The sequence below is a fragment of the Anomaloglossus baeobatrachus genome, unplaced genomic scaffold, assembly GCF_048569485.1.
Source record: "Anomaloglossus baeobatrachus isolate aAnoBae1 unplaced genomic scaffold, aAnoBae1.hap1 Scaffold_98, whole genome shotgun sequence".
Taxonomy (NCBI): Eukaryota; Metazoa; Chordata; class Amphibia; order Anura; family Aromobatidae; genus Anomaloglossus; species Anomaloglossus baeobatrachus.
Genome location: NW_027445382.1, coordinates 408,430 through 428,298, shown reverse-complemented (window position 1 = coordinate 428,298; position 19,869 = coordinate 408,430). Strand labels below are relative to the sequence as shown.

Genomic DNA, 19,869 nt, shown 5'->3' with positions numbered 1-19,869 from the left:
CACCCACATATGGCTAGCCATAAGCAGAATACTTCCGGGAGTGGGAGGGTGAGGTTTTTCTATTTTTTTGGGGGGGGGTTTTTGCACACTACATTTGATCACTCTGTTGTTACCCCCACTGCGAACTGTTCAAATACTCCAGGCGCCTCGCTCAGGGCTAAGCAGCAAGCTTACCTGAGCAGAGTGGTCAGCTCACGTAAAGCATCCGAACTCAAACTTCGGTTTTCCACCGAAAAAAACAAACATCGGGTTCGCTCATCTCTACTGCGGACACATATTCCTCTGTAGTTGGCAGGGTCATACCTGTCCACCCTCTTGTGGATGGGTGTGATGGGGCCTTGCTTCCAGGTACGAGTGAAGTAGCCGGCACTCAGCACAATATTGAACAGTTTAACCATTGCAGCTTGTATTTCTGGTGGGCTGTACTTCAGCATCTCTGGGGGGATTCCATTTGGACCACTGGCTTTTTTTTACACCTTATGGAAGAGATTCTCTGCAACTCCCTCTAATGTAATTGGTGTATCCAGAGGGTTTTTGGAATTGTTTTACTTCTTCCTCCAGCGCCTTTAGTTTTGATGTTATGGTTTTCCTGTTCTTGGCTTAGTCCTTCTTTTGGGATGTCTTTGTAGAAGTCTCTAAAGTACTAGAGCCAGATGTTGCCATTTTGGATTTGGATGTTGTTTTTCTTGCAGCCAACCAGCTAAATAGCCAGATAATCACTCAGAACAGGAGACACCAGGACTAAATTCAGCACACCCCTGCCCTGATTGGGCTACTGAACTGTCTTTCTCATTACTGACAGATCAGCATGCAACAGATAGGACAGCCGAGCTGTCACTAACAAAACCGAGCTCGGCACAACTCTGAATCTGAATGTCGAATGAGCTGTCACTCACTGAGTGGTAAAATCGTGACATGAGGAGGTACAATAGGGAAAATAAGTATTTGCTACAATGCCGATATGAAAAGTTTTCCCAGCTACAAAAAAATGGAGAAGTGTAATTTTTATTGTAGGTAACGTCAACTGTGACAGAATAAAACAAAAATACAGAAAATCACATTGTATGATTTTTAAATTAAGAATTTACATTTTATTGCATGAAATAAGTATTTAATCACCTACCAACCAGCAAGAATTCAGGCTTACACAGACCTGCTATTTTTTCTTTAAGAACACCTTGTACTCTGCACTCATTACCTGTTTTAATTGCACCTGTTTGAACATCTTACCTGTATAAAAGACACCTGTCCACACACTCTATCACACTCCAACCTCTCCACTATGTCCAAGACCAAAGCGCTATCTAAGCACACCAGAGAAAAAAAAAATTATAGACCTTCACAAGGCTGGGATAAGATACAGGCCAATAGGCAAGCAGCTTGCTGAAAAGGCAACAACTGTTGTCGCAGTTAGTGGAAAATAGAAGAAACAGAAGATGACTGTCAATCTTACTTTGTCTGGGGCTTCATGCAAGGTGGGGGTAAGTATAGAAAAGTCAAGAATCAGCCCAGAATTACATGGGAGGACCTGGTCAACAACCTGACCAGAGCTGGGACCACATTATCAAATATTACAGTAACACTATGCCATCATGAATTAAAATTCGGGCACGCAAGGTCCCCCTGCTTATGCCAGCACATCCCGGCTCATTTGTATCTTGCCAGTGACCATCTGGATGATCCAGAAGAGGCATGTGGGAAGGTCATGTGGTCAGTTGAGACCAAAATAGAACTTTTTGGTATTAGAGCATTGAAGATGGGTCGTGGCTGGGTCTTCCAGCATGATGATGACCCGAAACACACAGACAGGGCAACTAAGGACCTGAGCCTAATAAAAAAATCTTTGGAAGGAACTGAAACTCAATGCAGCCCAGAAACCTGAAAGATCTGGAGATCTGTATGGAGGAGTGAAAAAAAATCTCTGCTGCAGTGTGCAAACAGGGTCAAGAACTGTAGGAAACTGTAACTGCAAACAAACGTTTCTGTACCAAATTCTAAGTTCTGTATTTAAATTGTATAAAATACTTATTTCTCGCAATAAAATGTAAATTCATTATTTAAAAATCATTCAATGTAATTTTCTGTATTTATTTTTATATTCTGTCACAGTTGAAGTTACTTACAATAAAAATTACAGCCCTCTCCATTCTTTGCAGATGGGAAAATTTGCAAAATCGGCTGTGTATCAAATTCGAATATTGTAAGAATAAGATTCTTACCTTTTGATACAGCTTGAGTTGCCTTTCTGAGGACGGCAAGATGGTTGGATCTGCAGTTCTCAGGAATAGTGGGTCGCTGTTCAGGCAGTAGATTTTGTTGTCGCCATTCAGCATGAGACATAAGACTGTGTATGTGTGGTCCTAATTAAATTAAATTATAGAGATCATGTAGAAATAATTAGAAATTATAATAAGAAAAAAAAAATGTGTAAAAAGATGAAGTTTGTAAATGATCCATCATAAAAAGTACACAACCGTAATGGCCCATGAAATAAAATGAACTCTTTATTAATAGATCGTAAATGTCTTAATATTTACAAAAACAGACATTCTATTCAGGACTATGGCTTCAATCTTGTGTGAATTCTCTCATGTATAATACAATCTGATTTCTCAGCAAAACATTTCCCACATTCTGAGTATGAATATGACTTCTCTCCTGTGTGAATTCTCATATGTATAATAAGATGTGATTTCTGAGTAAAACATTTCCCACATTCTGAGCATGAATATGGCTTCACTCCTGTGTGAATTCTCTCATGTTTAACAAGATTTGATTTCCGAGCAAAACATTTCTCACATGCTGAACATGAATATGGCTTCACTCCTGTGTGAATTCTCTCATGTTGAACAAGATTTGATTTCAGAGTAAAACATTTCTCACATTCTGAGCATGAATATGGCTTCACTCCTGTGTGAATTCTCTCATGTTTAACAAGATCTGATTTCAGAATAAAACATTTCTCACATTCTAAGCATGAATATGGCTTCACTCCTGTGTGAAATCTCTCATGTTTAACAAGATTTGATTTCAGAGTAAAACATTTCTCACATTCTAAGCATGAATATGGCTTCACACCTGTGTGAATTCTCTCATGTTTAACAAGATTTGATTTCAGAGTAAAACATTTCTCACATTCTAAGCATGAATATGGCTTCACACCTGTGTGAATTCTCTCATGTTTAACAAGATTTGATTTCAGAGTAAAACATTTCTCACATTCTGAACATGAATATGGCTTCTCTCCTGTGTGAATTCTCTCATGTGTAATGAGATCTGATTTCTGAGCAAAACATTTCCCACATTCTGAACATGAATACTCTCCTGTGTGAATTCTCTCATGTGTAATAAGATCTGATTTCAGAGTAAAACATTTCTCACATTCTGAGCATGAATATGGCTTCACTCCTGTGTGAATTATCTCATGTTGAACAAGATTTGATTTCAGAGTAAAACATTTCTTACATTCTGAGCATGAATATGGCTTCACTCCTGTGTGAATTCTCTCATGTTTAATAAGATCTGATTTCAGAGTAAAACATTTCTCACATTCTGAGCATGAATATGGCTTCACTCCTGTGTGAATTCTCTCATGTTTAACAAAATTTGATTTCTCAGCAAAACATTTCCCACATTCTGAGCATGAATATGGCTTCTCTCCTGTGTGAATTCTCATATGTATAATAAGATATGATTTCCGAGCAAAACATTTCCCACATTCTGAGCATGAATATGGCTGCTCTCCTGTGTGAATTCTCGCATGTGTAATAAGATGTGATTTCAGAGTAAAACATTTCTCACATTCTGAGCATGAATATGGCTTCACTCCTGTGTGAATTCTCTCATGTTTAACAAGATTTGATTTCCGAGCAAAACATTTCTCACATTCTGAGCATGAATATGGCTTCACTCCTATGTGAATTCTCTCATGTGTAATGAGATCTGATTTCCAAGCAAAACATTTCCCACATTCTGAACATGAATATGGCTTTTCGCCTTTGTGACTTTCACTTCCCTTAGCATTCTGTGTTGAACTCCTGGTACTGTCATCTGTCATAAAAAAAATTGAAGTTATAAGCTTTTAATAATGTAACCTCAAACATACACATAGACACACATAAATTCATACAAATTCCAAAGTGTGTAGCAAAGTTCTACTTTAAAAGGCCTATGTGACAGAAAATACACAAAATGACATTTTAAAAACTGCATTCCTCGAAGTGCTCAAAACGGCGGTCAATAAAACATATCTACAAAAGCATATCCAGTGGCACTTAATAATATAAGGATACTTTGGAATTGCATTACTGCTGTAGAAATATTAGAAAAAAAAATTAATACATAATGAGAAAAATTAGTAAAACGACATATGCATTGCATTACTGCTTTAGAGATATTTGCAAAGTGAGAATTTTAGTTTATGTATTGACCAATCCATGTGAGCCAAATAACCTTGACAAGCACCTGACCAAGCACTCCTCCCTATAGCCAGGGTCTGTCCACCATCTTATTTAGCTAGGAACCTATTTGTCCAGACATGCAGATTTTTAATCACACATAGAGGCATTTAAGGTTAGGTTCCCAATATAACGAGATCGCCTTGTCAAGGTAATTGGGTCACATGAATTGGCCAATACATAAGCTAAGAATATCTTTGCAAATATTTCTAAAGCAGTAATGCAATGCCTATCTTTTTACTCATTCTTCACATTAGCTATGTATTTTTCCCTTTCCTGTAATATTCCTACAGCAGTAATGCAATGCCTATCTTTTTACTCATTCTTCACATTAGCTATGTATTTTTCCCTTTCCTGTAATATTCCTACAGCAGTAATGCAATGACAAAGTACACTTTAGATGCGTCACAGAAATTAAAGCAATGTGGAAGGAAAAAAATGAAGATTTTAACTTTTCCCACAAAAGTGTTGCTTTAACCACAAATTTTCATTTTCCCAAGGGTAAGATGAGAAAATGGACCATATAATTCTGTTGTGCAATTTCTCGTGTGTACGCCGATACCCAATATGTGGTGGAAAACTACTGCTTGGGTCCATTGCAGGGCTCAGAAGGGAAGGAACACCATTTGACTTTTGGAGAACAGAAATTGGCATTTTAGCTGTCATCCTCTATGTCACGTTTGTAAAGCCCTTGATGTGCCTAAACAGTCGAAACCTCCCATAAATGATCCCATTTTGGAAACTACACCACTGAAGGAACGTATCTAGAAGTGTAGAGTTCATAGGAATACCCTTATATAGGGCAAAGGGTCTTTAGCAGATCCCCAGCTATTATGGCGACCCATAGGCACCCAATGATAACATTGCTGTGAGCGTTGGATATGTGGAATGTTGTACCCCATAGGCTGCGAGCTGCCAATGCTGGTATCAACCGAACGTATTCAGTGGAGGTTAAGTCAGACATCATTTGCTGGCAATAATGGAGACTCAGCTTCTGAGCCCGCAAAAAGTAATAGGATGTAATAATACGTTACATATCGAGAAGGGGTTAAATAAAACCTGGCAGCTACAAAAACACTATTTACCTGCAGATATAGTGGTAATCTGAGTACCTAGCATTTAAGGATCTATCTGGTTTATTCGAACAGTGTGTGACGCTAGTCACTGCATGGACAAGCCGTGAGGCAGGGTTATCAAACATTCTAGGGTCTGATACAAAGAGAACATGCCATGAACTAAAGCGGGCTTTACACGCTGTGACAATGCTAGCAATTGCTAGTGATGTCGAGCGCGATAGCACCCGCCCCCGTCGTACATGCGATATCTGGTGATCGCTGCCGTAGCGAACATTATCACTACGGCAGATTCACACGCACATACCTGGTCGGCGACGTCGCTGTGACCGCCGAACAATCCCTCCTTCAAGGGGGAGGTGCGTTCGGCGTCACAGCGACGTCACTAAGCGGCCGGACAATAGAAGCGGAGATGAGCGGGACATAACATCCCGCCCACCTCCTTCCTTCCGCATTGCCGGTGGACGCAGGTAAGGAGATGTTTGTCGTTCCTGTGGTTTCACACATAGCGATGTGTGCTGCTGCAGGAATGACAACATCGTCCCTGCAGCAGTAACGATATTATGGAAAGGAGCGACGTGTCATTGATCAACGATTTTAGACGTTTTTGCGATTGGTGATCGTCGCTCCTGGGGTTTACACGCTGTGATGTCGGTAACGGCGCTGGATGTGCGTCACTAACGACATGACCACGACGATATATTGTTACCGATGTCGCAACGTGTAAACCCTACTTAAGGGAAAAGACAAAGGCGTTGTCAGGTCTGGGGTCAGAGTATAAAGAGGATAGCGGATCGTGATGGTCAAAGGAGGTCCCGGGTCTGGCAGATATAGATCAGAGCACAGATAACCATGTTTAGGCCCACATACGAGGGGTGCCGCGGTGTCAGACTCTGTTCACTGGCAACCTGATCTTAGTTGCTCAGCCTCAGCTGAGTATTTTCCATTGCTTTCCAGTCCTGCAGGAGTTAATTCCTGTGGAATGGTGTGTGGGTCCTTGAAACTCAGGGGGCTAATTTCTATTCATCTGTCTTCTCCTTATTCAAGGTTTGAGAGTCTGCTTGTTGCTGCAGATGATACCTCCAGCTTATGCTCCTGTGGTTCCGGTCTTTGTGGCAATCCTATTCTTGGTGACCAGTATATTGCTGTTGGAGTGGTGTGGAAGTTTCCCCGTTGTACATTTCCTTCTTTATACTTTATTCCCTCCCCTACATGTATTGTGTCTCTCCTTTGTGTGCAGTGTGTATGAGTTTTGATTTTTTTTCCTGTGTCTGTGGTATTTGTGGGGTTTGCATCTCCACCCCAGGTTGGTGGGGAAGGGGGAATCAGGGTTTGGACAGGAGTTAGTGTTATGTAGCAACCAAGGGGCAGGGGTTAAATACTTGTCGCCGAGCCGCTGCGGGTCAGGGATACCACGGGTGGCACTGCCCGACTTCGTGGCCCCAAGGTGTCCACAAAAAAGGGGAATGAGAGGATGATGAGATGGGTGATGATGAAGGCGAGGTTGGAGGATGTTGGGAGTAGAAATTGTCTCGTGACGCTACCTGTGGTGTGCGGCTAGGGATTAGCCGCCGCTGCGGGTGTTTTCCTCTGGGGCAAATGGTAACGCAGCCTGGATGGTTCGGCTCCCCACAGGTAGAGCTAGGCCCCAGGGAGGATGATGGTGGTGGTAGTGGCCGATGGCGCCGTAATGGTGCCGGCAATGACAGGGGCGACACAGGGGCTGCGGTCAAAGTTCTTTTTACGCACAATTCTGTCATTACCCTCGGAGTGTCGGTTTCCACCATGATGGGCCCCAGCTGATCCCGGACAATTCAGAGGCCACCACCGGTGTTGTGGAGTGTGAGACCTTCCTTCCTTCCTTCCTTGCGCTCTGTAGTGCGATCCCTGTGACGTGAAGCTACATGGGGACCCCTGTATTTGGTAGTTAAGTTCCCATCCGTAGGCAGCGCAAATCAAATGTGGGCCCGACTGTGGTCTTGACTCCTGAGTCTATGTGCTGCTGTGCCCCGGGATTTTTGTCGTGGGCAATGGGACATGAAGTCCCCCTTCCTGACAGATTCTGATGGCGCAACGTGTAGTGTACACCACCCTAGCGCTCTGCACTCTGTCTGCGCTGATGCTGAGGGAGCTATTGAGCTCTACCTCCAACTACTGAGTTGCTCCTGTGTCTCAACAGCTCCACTGGTCGTCTCCTGCTTCTTCCAGTCTGCCCGGTCCTAACTGAGAGAGCTCTTAAGCTCTTCTGAGTCTCATACTATTCTGAGGTAAAAGTTTGTGTGTTCTCTAACTTCCCTCATGCTGCCCCCACCTTCCTCATGACTCACTAGTGCTTTGAAAGTCTCGTTGCTATGGTGACCACCTCTAGCCCAGTTCCAGTGGATGGCTGTTAAGCTGTGTGTGTGTGTTGTGTAAATGAACACGTGATTAACTTCTTCCTTACCCGGGATGAGTACTCCACCTTAAATGAGATGCAATACCTTTTGGCGACTGAATCCTCAGCGGCGCCACAGTTACGCTGGCGGTCCAGACCTAGATACCATCAAGCCTACCTTAGGGATAAGGGACAGCACAAGGTCACTAGTCTAAGGGCCAGTTTTGGGGGGTCCCTTCTTCAGTTACCCTGACACCTCCATGATACCCTGGTTTTGGGACTAACTACTCAGCTAAGTAACTGATCAATCACTCACAACAGGAAACCCCTGAAGAAACCAAGCACCTCCCAGTTTCAGATTGGACAGCTGAGCTGTCGCTCAACAAACCTACAGCTTGGCATGGCCCTGATTCCATAGAGAGGCAAAATTGTCACTCATGGAGTCCAAGATGGAGAGATTGTGACACAGTAACTGCAAGGAGAAAATTCAGTTACATTCTTCCCAGCAGCTGCTCACTTCCAGTCACCAGCACAGTGGGAGAGGCTGTAACAGTCACCACTCACTAGATAGGTTGCTTTCACACATCCGGTTTGAGCCGTGCGGCTCAATCCGGCTGTGAAACCTATGCAACGGATGCGGTGAAAACACTGCATCCTTTGCATACGTTTTTTACATGCGGCCCATCCGGTTTTTGCCGCTTGCGGCATGCTACTGAGCATGCGCAGTGGCAAAAACCGCATGCGGCGGCCGGATGCGGTTTTTGCCGCATCGCGCCACATCCGGCATCCATAGGGATGCATTGAGAAAAGCGCTGTATCGGCCGGATGCGGCGCGATGCGGGTTTTTTTGCCGCACGAAAAAACGTGCCAGGCAACGTTCCATCCGGCCGCTGCATCGGCTAAATATGCCGCATGCGGCAAAAACCGGACCGAACGCAAGGCCATGCGGCACTAATTAAAGTCTATGCAGGAGAAACACAACCGGCAGCAAAAAAAAAACGGTTGCGTTTTTCCTGCAAAGTGCCAGATTGGGCCGCATAGCAAAAATCGGAGGTGTGAAAGCAGCCATAGTGGGCGCACAGTAATCAACCCTCTTGTTCCTTGGCTGACAGCCTGTGAGCGGTAAGTGTTACTGTTTCCCGCACTGCATCGGTGACTGTATACGAGCGGCAGCAGGGAAAATGTAACTTCATTTTCTCCTTGCAGCTGGGAATTTGACTGTTCTCCTTGTTTTTTAATGGTGACGCATCACTGAGGAGGGTTACCTGTGGAAAGGTCTCTACTCCGTTCATCACTCCGCACATCCATTTCTCCTTTTTCCATTGTGTCTGCAGCGTTCTGCATATCTTTTCCGTGAATTTCAAAGCTGTAAAATAAATACTGTAAAAGTCATGGATAGAAGGAAAAGTCATGTGGAAGGTTCTAGATGGAGGCTTCTGCTACCAGAGCCGTGTGGCACCTGCGACCAATCGATGCATGGCCTCTACGCCTCCTATATCGCCCGTGCGGCCCCAGAGTCAGTTCAGCAGGGATAGAAGCAGACGTGGCAGGAGCCACTTAGTGTGGTACATTATGACATTGGGATTTCCTTCATTTTTTTTGTCTTCACAATTTGGACGCCCTAATGCTTATTTTTCTGTCATTTGAGAGTTGTTTTAGTCACCAATGTTGTAATTTTTTTTTTATTTCAATAAGTTTTTATTAAGATTTTACATAATACAGGTTATACACTGCAACAAACATGCGGATAGTTGAAAAATTTGTACTATAACATAAGGACAATATAATTCAAAGTAAAAACAGATAACAGCTGAACATTCTGCATAGTAGGGTTAGGGCATACAGTTTGCAACATAGGAAGCAAGGGTAGGGATGATAGGTAATAAGATAACAGGTCCATCAATCAGGACTGGAAGGACGAGAATTTGGACACCACCCAGGGGGACCAACGATTCCTTATTTTATTTTTGGTAAACAGATCTGAGGTTACAAGGAGCTCGTATTGGTAATGTTTATTGATTTTTTGGATAATTTCCAATTTAGAGGGGATATTTATTGCTCTCCAGTGGTCTGCCAGACACATACGTGCTGCTATTAGAATGTGTGATACAATTGGTTTCAAATCGCCAGGGAATATATGTAAACCGATCCCCAAAACCGCTAGCGGACCGCTCAAACTTCCAGCCAGGCCTCTAACTGAGGTAATAACGTTAGACACTTCTTCCCAAAAAGGCCGGATGAGCGGGCAATCCCAACACGTGCCCTAGGGAACCAACACCCGAGCAGCCCTTCCAGCAGGATTGGGGATAGGAACCACCGAATATGGAAATCTTCAGTGGGGTGTAGTACCAAAGTGAACTTTCTTAAGCTGCTAAAGATGATTGATACAGGAGGAATATTTCTGCAGGTCGCCAGAAGCGGACCACCATTGGTCTGGGGTTGTGGAGAAAGCAAGAGCCCCTTCCCAGCGCCTCATATACGCTTGTTTAGGACCATTATCGGGGGAATTAAACACTTTATATACTACTGAGAGGCCGTGTTTTTGAGAGGAGGAGGAACTAAAAAACCGCTGTATTGGCGAGCAAACAGCATTATGGCAGGATAAGGGAAATACACATGAATTTAAAAAATGCCGAATTTGCAGATACTGGTAGAAGTTATTTCTGTGAAGGCCAAATTCATCCATTAGGACAGAGAAAGGTTTCAACTCCTGAATTAAGAGGATATCTTTCATGACCAAAATACGATTCCTCGCCCAATTGCCTAACATGAGGCCATGCACATGAAGCTCCAAGACTCTACTAGAGATGGACTCAAATTTAATCACCTGACGAGTAGAGACTAGATCAGACCAGTAAGAAAATGCCACTTTCATTGTCTGCAGCGGAAGAGAGGGGGCAAAGGAACTAAGTACTCGCGCCTCTAGTAGAAATCTCAAAGTCCCACGCGGGGTCAAGTATTTTTCCACAATCACCCATTTGTGAGTACTACACTGTGTTCCAAATTATTATGCAAAAAGAGTTGAGGAGTGATAAGGTTAGACATTTTTTGTCATTTAAACTCATTGCTGGTGATGTGTGTCAGGTCTCTTTATATCACTGAAAGCAATTGCAGATACCTGTGCACATTAGTTTGGCGTTAGGTGTGTCCAAATAAAGGCAAGACTACTTAAGAAGGCTGTTCCACATTATTAAGCAGCCTACATTTTTTGCCAAAATGTGAAAGAAAAAGGATGTGTCGGCTGCTGAGAAGCAACAAATTGTGGAGTATTTAGGTCAAGGCATGACTACAATCAACATTGCCAAGACACTTCATCGTGATCATCGCACAATCAAGAATTATGTAGCTGATTCACAGCACACACGTGTGCGGCTGATAAGGAAAAATTGAGGACTCTTTCCAACAGGCAATTGCATCAGGTTAAAAGAGCAGCTGCTAAAATGCCTTGTCATAGCAGCAGACGAGTGAAGCTGCTGGTGCCTCCAACGTCCCCCGAACAACAAGATGCTGGGTCCTTCAGAGGTTTGCAACTTTGCGTAAGCCATCCTGTCGCCACCTCTGTCCACTGCACACAAGCAGAAACGGCTCCAGTGGGCCAAACAATACATGAAGACTGACTTCCAAACTCTTTTGTTCACCGATGAGTGCCGTGCAACGCTCGATGGTCCAGATGGATGGAGTGGAGGATGGCTGGTTGATGGACACCCCATGAAAACACGGCTAAGGCGCCAACAAGGAGGTGGTGGAGTAATGTTTTGGGCTGGAATCATGGTGAGAGAGATTGTCAGCCCCTTTAGGATCCCTGTAGGGGTAAAGATGAACTCCTTAATCTATGTGGTTTCTTAAACAGCACTTTCTGCCGTGGTTCAGGAGGAAGAACCGTGCATTTCGCAGCAAGATCATTTTCATGCATGATAATGCACCGTCTCATGCTGCAAATAACACATCTGCATCTCTGGCTGCTACGGGCATAAAAGAGGACAAACTTATGGTGTGGCCACCATCTTTCCCTGACCTCAACTCCATTGAGAACCTCTGGAGCATTATCAAAAAGAGTATTTATGATGGCGGGAGGCAGTTCATATCTAAGCAACAGCTCTGGGAGGGTATTCTGTCCACATGCAAAACAAATGAAGCACCACCCATCCAAAAACTGACATTCAATGGACGAGAGAGTTCAGAAGCTTCTTTTGAACAAGGGGTCCTATGTGCAAATGTAACATCACCTAGAATTAAGATTTGACTTGAAAACTGTTTGATTTCATTTTGTAATAAGCTGATAATGCTTATAATTTCACAATTGACCATTTTGCTTTTCAAAATAAAAATAAAAAAGGTTGAAAACTCTGCTGTGCATAATAATTTGGAACATGCATTTTGAGTGCATTTTGAGTGTTTATTATTTTTAAAAATATACTGTTTTCATAGGCAGTTTGATCAAAAACATTTCATTTATACTCGATTAGTAGATGACTGGAAAATAACAATGACTGCAATTCATATAGTTAATTTAGGAAAATATGAGAAAATATTTTTTGCATAATAATTTGGAACACAGTGTAGAATCATCATACCACTCCCTTAACGACTCTAGAACCGCTACTTTATGGTGGAAAAAAAATTCAGGACCACCATGTGAATAACTATAAAATAAGGTAGACATACCAACCCTAGGTTTCTTTCCTGTCCAAAACAATGTTGTATTTTTGAAAGTCTTCTTGAGGTACATTAGTTTTATTCAATTGTTTTTATTTAAGGGAACGAACCAAGGTGTTCATTGAAATCATAGGACCCCATAGCGAAAGTTCTATTTGGTACCTCTCCCCCCAAAAATAAAAATGTAATATTCAACTGGATCATATAAGAACCTATCTCCCAACTTTACAGCCCTTACAAAGTAATTTTCCTTTTAAAAGCCAAAGATTCCCCTTTCATTGCCCCATAATGTGTAATACCAACAAAAGTGTCCCACAAGCACTGTATGATACCTCCACAGTGACTTCCTCCACCCCAGGGCTGAGGAGTAGGTAAGCCAAACCTCCAACTCCGACTCCCTCATACAGTTGAAATGAGAAGTTTCCTTCCACTCTCTATAAAGACATCTGCAGGGTTTTCTCACGGACATCAAATCAGAATAAAGTGAAGAAAAAATCCGGCAATCAAAATATCCAAAATATTTAATAAAAAAAAAAAAAGTTTTATTTTTTCAATCCAGTGAATAAAGACCAAAATGTGTGTCAATCAGTGACGTTTCGGTCCTTCCTTGGACATTTATCAAACACACTATAAAGATACATAAGAAAAATACTAAGTGAATATTCTTTCAAAGGTACATTAATATTAGAGCAAAAATCATACATATTACTTGTGGAAAGATACATAGAAAAGATTTATCTGTATAACAGAAAATGGACACAATTGGAACATGGCCTCGTCCCCAGCGGCTGCAAACTCCCATAATATTCACTTTGGCTGGACATTCCCATCTTCTTCGTACTTGCGTATAATTGTACAGATGAACAAGGCACCTTCAGGTATCTGGAAATTGCATTCAAGGATGAACCAGACTTGTGCAGGTTCACAATTCTCTTCCTGAGATCTTGGCTGATTTCGTTTGACTTTCCCATGATGCTACACAAAGCAGTGTTTCAGGTGTGTATTAAAATATATCCACAGGTGTGTCTCCAATTAACTCAGATGTTGCCAATAAACCTATCAGAAGCTTCCAAAGACATGACATCATCATATGGGCTGTCCCATAATGTTTAAAGGCATAGTACTCTTAGTGTATGGAAACTTTTGATTTTGCAGAAATAAAAATGCCTGAAAACATTCTCTCTTGAGTTATTCTGGCATTTGGCAAATAGAAATAATTTTGGTTTCTAATTGACCTAAAATGGGAAAGGTTTATTCTGATTTCATGTCATATAGTGAGAAAAACATGCATTCTCACACCACTTCCTCATCTCGTCCCCTATCTGTCGGGGTCCCCCAAGGTTCAGTTCTTGGACCCCTGCTGTTCTCCATTTACACCTTCGGCCTGGGACAGCTCATAGAGTCCCATGGCTTTCAGTATCATCTCTACGCTGATGACACACAGATCTACCTCTCTGGACCTGACATCACCTCCCTAACCAGAATCCCACAATGTCTGTCTGCTATTTCATCCTTTTTCTCTGCTCGATTCTTAAAATTGAACATGGACAAAACAAAATTCATTGTCTTTCCTTCTCATCACTCAACTCCTCCACCTCACATATCCATCAATGTCAATGGCTACTCACTTTCCCTAGTGCCACGTGCTCGCTGCCTGGGAGTAATCCTAGACTTTGATCTCTCTTTCAAGCCACACATCCAAGCTCTTTGACCTCCTGCCGCCTCCAACTCAAAAATATTTCCCGGATCCGTACATTCCTTTCCCAAGAAGCTGCAAAAACCCTAGTACATGCCCTTATTGTCTCCCGCCTGGATTATTGCAAACTCCTGCTCTGTGGCCTCCCTTCTAACAGTCTCGCACCCCTACAATCTATTCTAAACTATGCTGCCCGGCTAATCCACCTGTCCCCCCGCTACTCCCCGATCTCTCCTCTCAGCCAATCCCTTCACTGGCTTCCCATTGCCAAACGACTTCAGTTCAAAACACTAACCATGACCTACAAAGCCATCCACAACCTGTCTCCTCCCTACATCTCTGACCTAGTCTCCCGGTACTTAGCTGCACGTAACCTTCGATCCTCACAAGATCTCCTTCTCTACTCCCCTCTCATCTCCTCTTCCCACCATCGCATCCAAGATTTCTCCTGTGCCTCCCGCATACTCTGGAATGATCTACCTTAACACATCAGACTCTCGCCTACCTTGACAGGCTTCAAAAGGAACCTGAAGACCCAACTCTTCTGACGAGCCTACAACCTGCCGTAAACCTCAGTCTGATACAGCGCCGCACAACCAGCTCTACCCTAACCTACTGTATCCTCACCCATCCCTTGTAGACTGTGAGCCTTCGCGGGCAGGGACCTTTATCCTTCTGTACCTGTCTGTGTCTTGTATTGTATTGTTTAGGATTATTGTACTTGTCCCTATTATGTATACCCCTTTCACATGTAAAGCGCCATGGAATTGATGGCGCCATAATAATAAATAATAATAATAACGTGTCTTTATAGAGTGGATGGAAACTTCTGATTTTAACTGTGACTCATTTTTGTGATAAATTTACTGTAGTGAAATGGTAACATCACTACTTATATCATGTAGTTGAAGTTGAGCTCAGATTCATCTCAACTAAAGCCGAGATCCTCAGATCAAAAATAAAACGGACGCAGATAATGGTGGTTCCCGCTAGATGTTGGGATATGAAACACTGTCTAATGGTATATTGAGATATAATAATGCAATGCAGCTGTTGTTGTTCTCTTTCTTTTTCTCTTCCTCTTTCTATCTTGTTTTCAAAATATGGTCATGCTGATAGAGCTGTTCTTATGCTCAATATAAAATTAGATATACTGTATATGCAAATGATAAGAAGTATCGATAATAACACTGTTCTATCTTAAGTGCTAAAGATATTATGGACTTTATATGACTGTTCATTGTTATATTCAAATATTACTATCTATATACTGAGCTATCTTTATATGGCAAATGTCAGTTGTACCATGTTTGAAATTGTTAATAAAACGAAGTTAAAAAAAAATAAATAAAACGGACATTTATAGGAAATTTCCCAAATTCCTCTGAAAAAATATTAATTACATACTTTAATTACTGTATCCAATTTATTATATATTTTAGGAGCCGGTCCATTTTATACCGAATCCACCAAAATGCACACCGACTACAACTCCACAACCCTGCTCCACACACGGAGTATTATGACCCTACTGTACCCCCTAAACTAACCCAGCAAAGAATAGTGACCCCAGCACAATATAATCCCCAATTATGTTCCCCACACAGCCCTCCATGCAGTACAATTGGCCAACATACAGTATAATGGCCTCAACACCACTTCACACTCTATAATGGCCTCCACTAGTCCTCCAAACAGTATAATTGCCACCACACAGCCCTCTGCATAGTATTATGGACCGCACACAAACATTCACTGTATAATTGCTTGGGTATGGTATAATGGCCCTCATATAGACTTCCATAAAGTATAAAGGCTTCTCCGTAGCCCTCTAAATGTCATAATGGCCCTCACATAGCCCTTCAAATAGTATAATTGGCCCCACATATTCCTCCATATATAATGCACCCTCATAGCTCTCCATTTAGAATATTGGGCCTCACATTGCCTTCCACATAGTATTATGCATGTCCATAGTCCTCCATATATTATAATGCATCCCCCATAGTCTTCCATATAGTATAATGGGCCCCACAGTCTTCCCTATAGTATAATGCATCCTATAGTCCTTCATATAGTATAATGCATTCAAGGCCGGCCTTAGCCAGAATGGTGCCCTGTGCAAAACTGCCCTTTGGTGCCCCCACACTACTGATTTTTTACCCAGTTTCCCAGGAAACAAACGAGGACCAGAGGCACATGGGACACTGGGGTTCAAATCCTGGCCCTGCCATATAGCTTGGAAAAAAAAAAAAAAAGGCCTCTAAACACTATAATACCTACCTTCTGGTGACTGTTATAGCGTAGTGGTTAAAGTGCACATCCACCAGTATACCAGTAGGGGCCTGTCACAAACCACCGGGGGGGTCACTCAGAAATCCCCCGCGCTGGCTACCAGTACGTCACAATCGGGGGGTAACAAGTGGGGGTCACCCCTCCTTTATACCTCCCGACCGACAGACAGAGCACGTGACGCGCTCTCTAGCGCCCCTCTTATAGTCAGGCCAATTATGGAATTGCCCGACAATAAGCAAGGAGGCCGCTATACTACTTATGCCGATTATTGAAGGGTCCCCGGTGAGAGTAGGGTATATATTCCCCCGACCTCCGCGGGCGGAATATATAATATCTTCCCGAATCTCACTGGCCTCCCCACAATAATCCTTGGCACAACTCGCTGCCACCAACCGCTTCACGGTAACTATTAGCCGAACACACAGACGTGGGATTCAAGATCGAGATAACAGAACAGCCCAAGATTAATTATATAATTTAATCAGCCTAAAGCACACTAGAAACTACAATATATACAATAGGGAATCTACAGAATATACATATGTCAGAGTACAGTTACAATCAAAGCATGGGTTACAAACAGGCATACACAGTTCCAGCAGTTACCTTGTTGCGTCTGGCCACAGGGGGGCGCTGTACCCAGGTTTCTAGGATCCTTCCCACAGATGTTTCCTACACGTGCCCCCAGCGAAAAGAACACTGGAAAATGGCCGAAGTAGGGTTATCAACCTGGGCAAATCCAGGTCCCCTCCTACCTTAGTGACCTCAGAGGGAGCACTGCTCCACCCCTGGCTTGAGTTATGGACAATATCCCAACATGGAATATGGGCCATAACTTTGCCTGGGAGCGTCGTAGGCAGACGTCAATGCTCTCATTGTGACAGTTATGAATCTAGCTACAGAACGAGGGGACTCATGACCTGTCTCCTAGTTCCCCATTGGCTGATATCACGCCTGGGGCATTTCCCCCAGGTCCTGCTCCCATAAAAAGGGTGTGCCAGCATCGTCCGCAGGCGGAGACACCATTTTTATGGTTGCCATATTTATCGGAAATATGGCTTGCGAGATATGAACCATTTTTTACTGGAGTCGTTCTGTCTGGCTAGTTCCATAGCCTTATAATGAGATACAGCTCTTGTTACAGGGTGACGGCAGGGAGTCATCCTGTGTCCTTTGTTCCCACATCACCTAATCTCCATATCACAGGAGAGATGGCCATGGGATTTGTTGCTAAACCAGTTGTGTGAAGGAAAGGGGGGGGGTGACACCAGGAGAGGGCTTCCTGACATACTTGAATATCATGATTTATCGTCATATCTCCGGATTTACCTCACACCTCCCCCCTTTTGAGGGCGCTAGGGGGCAGCACACTCCGGTGTTCCCCCGTGCGCCCGTCCGCGACCTCTCCTTGTCGGGACAGCCCGTCTGCGTTACCGTGGTCACGGCCCCTTTTGTGGCGAATGGTGAAGTTGTATTGCTGGAGCGCAAGGCTCCATCGCAACAGTCGCCCATTCGTCCCAGAGACGGTGTGCAACCAGCTGAGGGGATTGTGGTCCGTCTCCACGATGAAGTGGCGCCCGTATAGATAGGGTTGCAGACGCTGCAGGGCCCACACTATGGCCAGGCACTCCTTCTCCATTGTGGAATAGGCCACTTCCCTCGGTAACAGCTTCCTGCTCAGGTACAAGACTGGGTGCTCTTGGCTCGCAGAGTCCACCTGGCTGAGTACCACACCGAGGCCGAAGTCACTGGCGTCGGTCTGTACTACAAACGGCCGCGTGAAGTCGGCTGCCTGTAGCACGGGCGGGCTGGACAGGGCGTCCTTTAGGGCCCGGAAGGCTGTCTCGCAGTCCATTGTCCAATCGACTGCAGAGGGCAGCTTCTTCTTGGTGAGGTCCGTCAGGGGCTTTGCCAGGCTACTATAGCATGGAACAAACCTCCTATAGTACCCAGCGGTCCCCAAGAAGGACATCACCTGCTTCTTGGTCCTGGGGGTGGGCCAGGATGCGATGGCCTCCACTTTCTCAGGCTCGGGCTTCAGTGTTCCCCCGCCTACCCGGTGACCGAGGTACTGGACCTCGCTCATGGCCAGCTGACACTTTCCCGGCTTGATGGTCAAACCTGCCCGGTGGACCCGCCTGAGCACCTGTGCTAGATGCTCTAGGTGATCTTCCCAGGTGGGACTGAAGACGGCAATGTCATCCAGGTACGCGGCCGCGTACCCTTCAAGTCCCTTGAGCAGGGTGTTGACCATCCGCTGGAAAGTGGCAGGGGCATTCCTCATCCCGAATGGCATCACCGTGGACTCGTACAGTCCAAATGGGGTAATAAAGGCAGAGCGTTCCCTGGCCTTGCGAGTCAGGGGGATCTGCCAATATCCCCGGCTCAGATCCATGATGGTCAGGTACTGAGCCCCGGCCAACTGATCGAGCAGGTCATCGATGCGTGGCATTGGGTACGCATCGGCGACCGTGACCGCATTGAGCCCCCTGTAGTCCACGCAGAACCGCGTGGTTCGGTCCTTCTTAGGGACGAGGACTACAGGCGAGGCCCAAGCGCTGTTGGATGCCTGGATCACCCCCAGCTTCAGCATCTCGTCAATCTCCTGGCGCATGTGTTGCTGCACCTCCAGGGAGACCCGATATGCTGAACGCCGGATCGGGGGATGATCCCCAGTGTCCACGTGATGGACAGCCAAGTCAGTCCTTCCGGGCTGGTTGGTAAACAACCCCCGGAAGGGGAGGAGGGTGGCCCACAGCTGGGACCGTTGGTCCTCCAAGAGCTGGTGGCCAACCTCCACATCCTCAATGGATCCGCCTGCCCTAACCTGGGCTAGCATATCCAAGAGGGTTTCCGCTTCTCCCTCCTCGGGCAGGTTGCACACGGGGAGCGCACATGCCTCCCGCTCATGATGTGCCTTCATCATGTTCACATGGAAGGGCTTCCGCCTTCCACGGGCAGGGTCCAGGGTGGCCAGGTACGTCACAGGGTTGAGCTGCTGGTACACGAGGTATGGGCCTTCCCAGGCTGCCTGAAGCTTGTCCTGTGGTACGGGGACCAGTACCCACACCTTTTGACCCACTTGGTAGGTCCTCTCACAAGCGTTCTGGTCGTACCAACGCTTCTGATCGGCCTGGGCTTGAGCCATATTGTCGTGTACCAGTTGCGTCAAGGCCTGCATTCTGTCCCGGAAGCGCATGACATACTCGATAACCGACACTCCAGGGGTGGCCAAATCCCCTTCCCAAGCCTCTTTCACCAGAGCCAGGGGGCCCCGCACACGTCGCCCGTACAGGAGCTCAAACGGTGAGAATCCTG

General features: G+C 44.7%; 1 protein-coding gene across 3 annotated transcripts in view; it reads right to left on the bottom strand.

The window, feature by feature from the left end:
• Positions 1 to 2,486: 2,486 nt before the first annotated feature.
• LOC142289580 (uncharacterized) overlaps positions 2,487 to 19,869 on the bottom strand; it is a 57,662-nt gene continuing 40,279 nt past the window's right edge. For all 3 annotated transcript variants that reach the window (XM_075333600.1, XM_075333601.1, XM_075333602.1), the window contains exons 2-3: positions 9,170 to 9,270; positions 2,487 to 4,050 (exon numbers count right to left, since the gene is read on the bottom strand). In XM_075333600.1, coding sequence (XP_075189715.1) covers positions 2,561 to 4,050; positions 9,170 to 9,248 — 1,569 coding nt within the window. In that variant the 5' untranslated portion in view covers positions 9,249 to 9,270 and the 3' untranslated portion in view covers positions 2,487 to 2,560. The remainder of the gene's footprint in view (positions 4,051 to 9,169; positions 9,271 to 19,869) is intronic.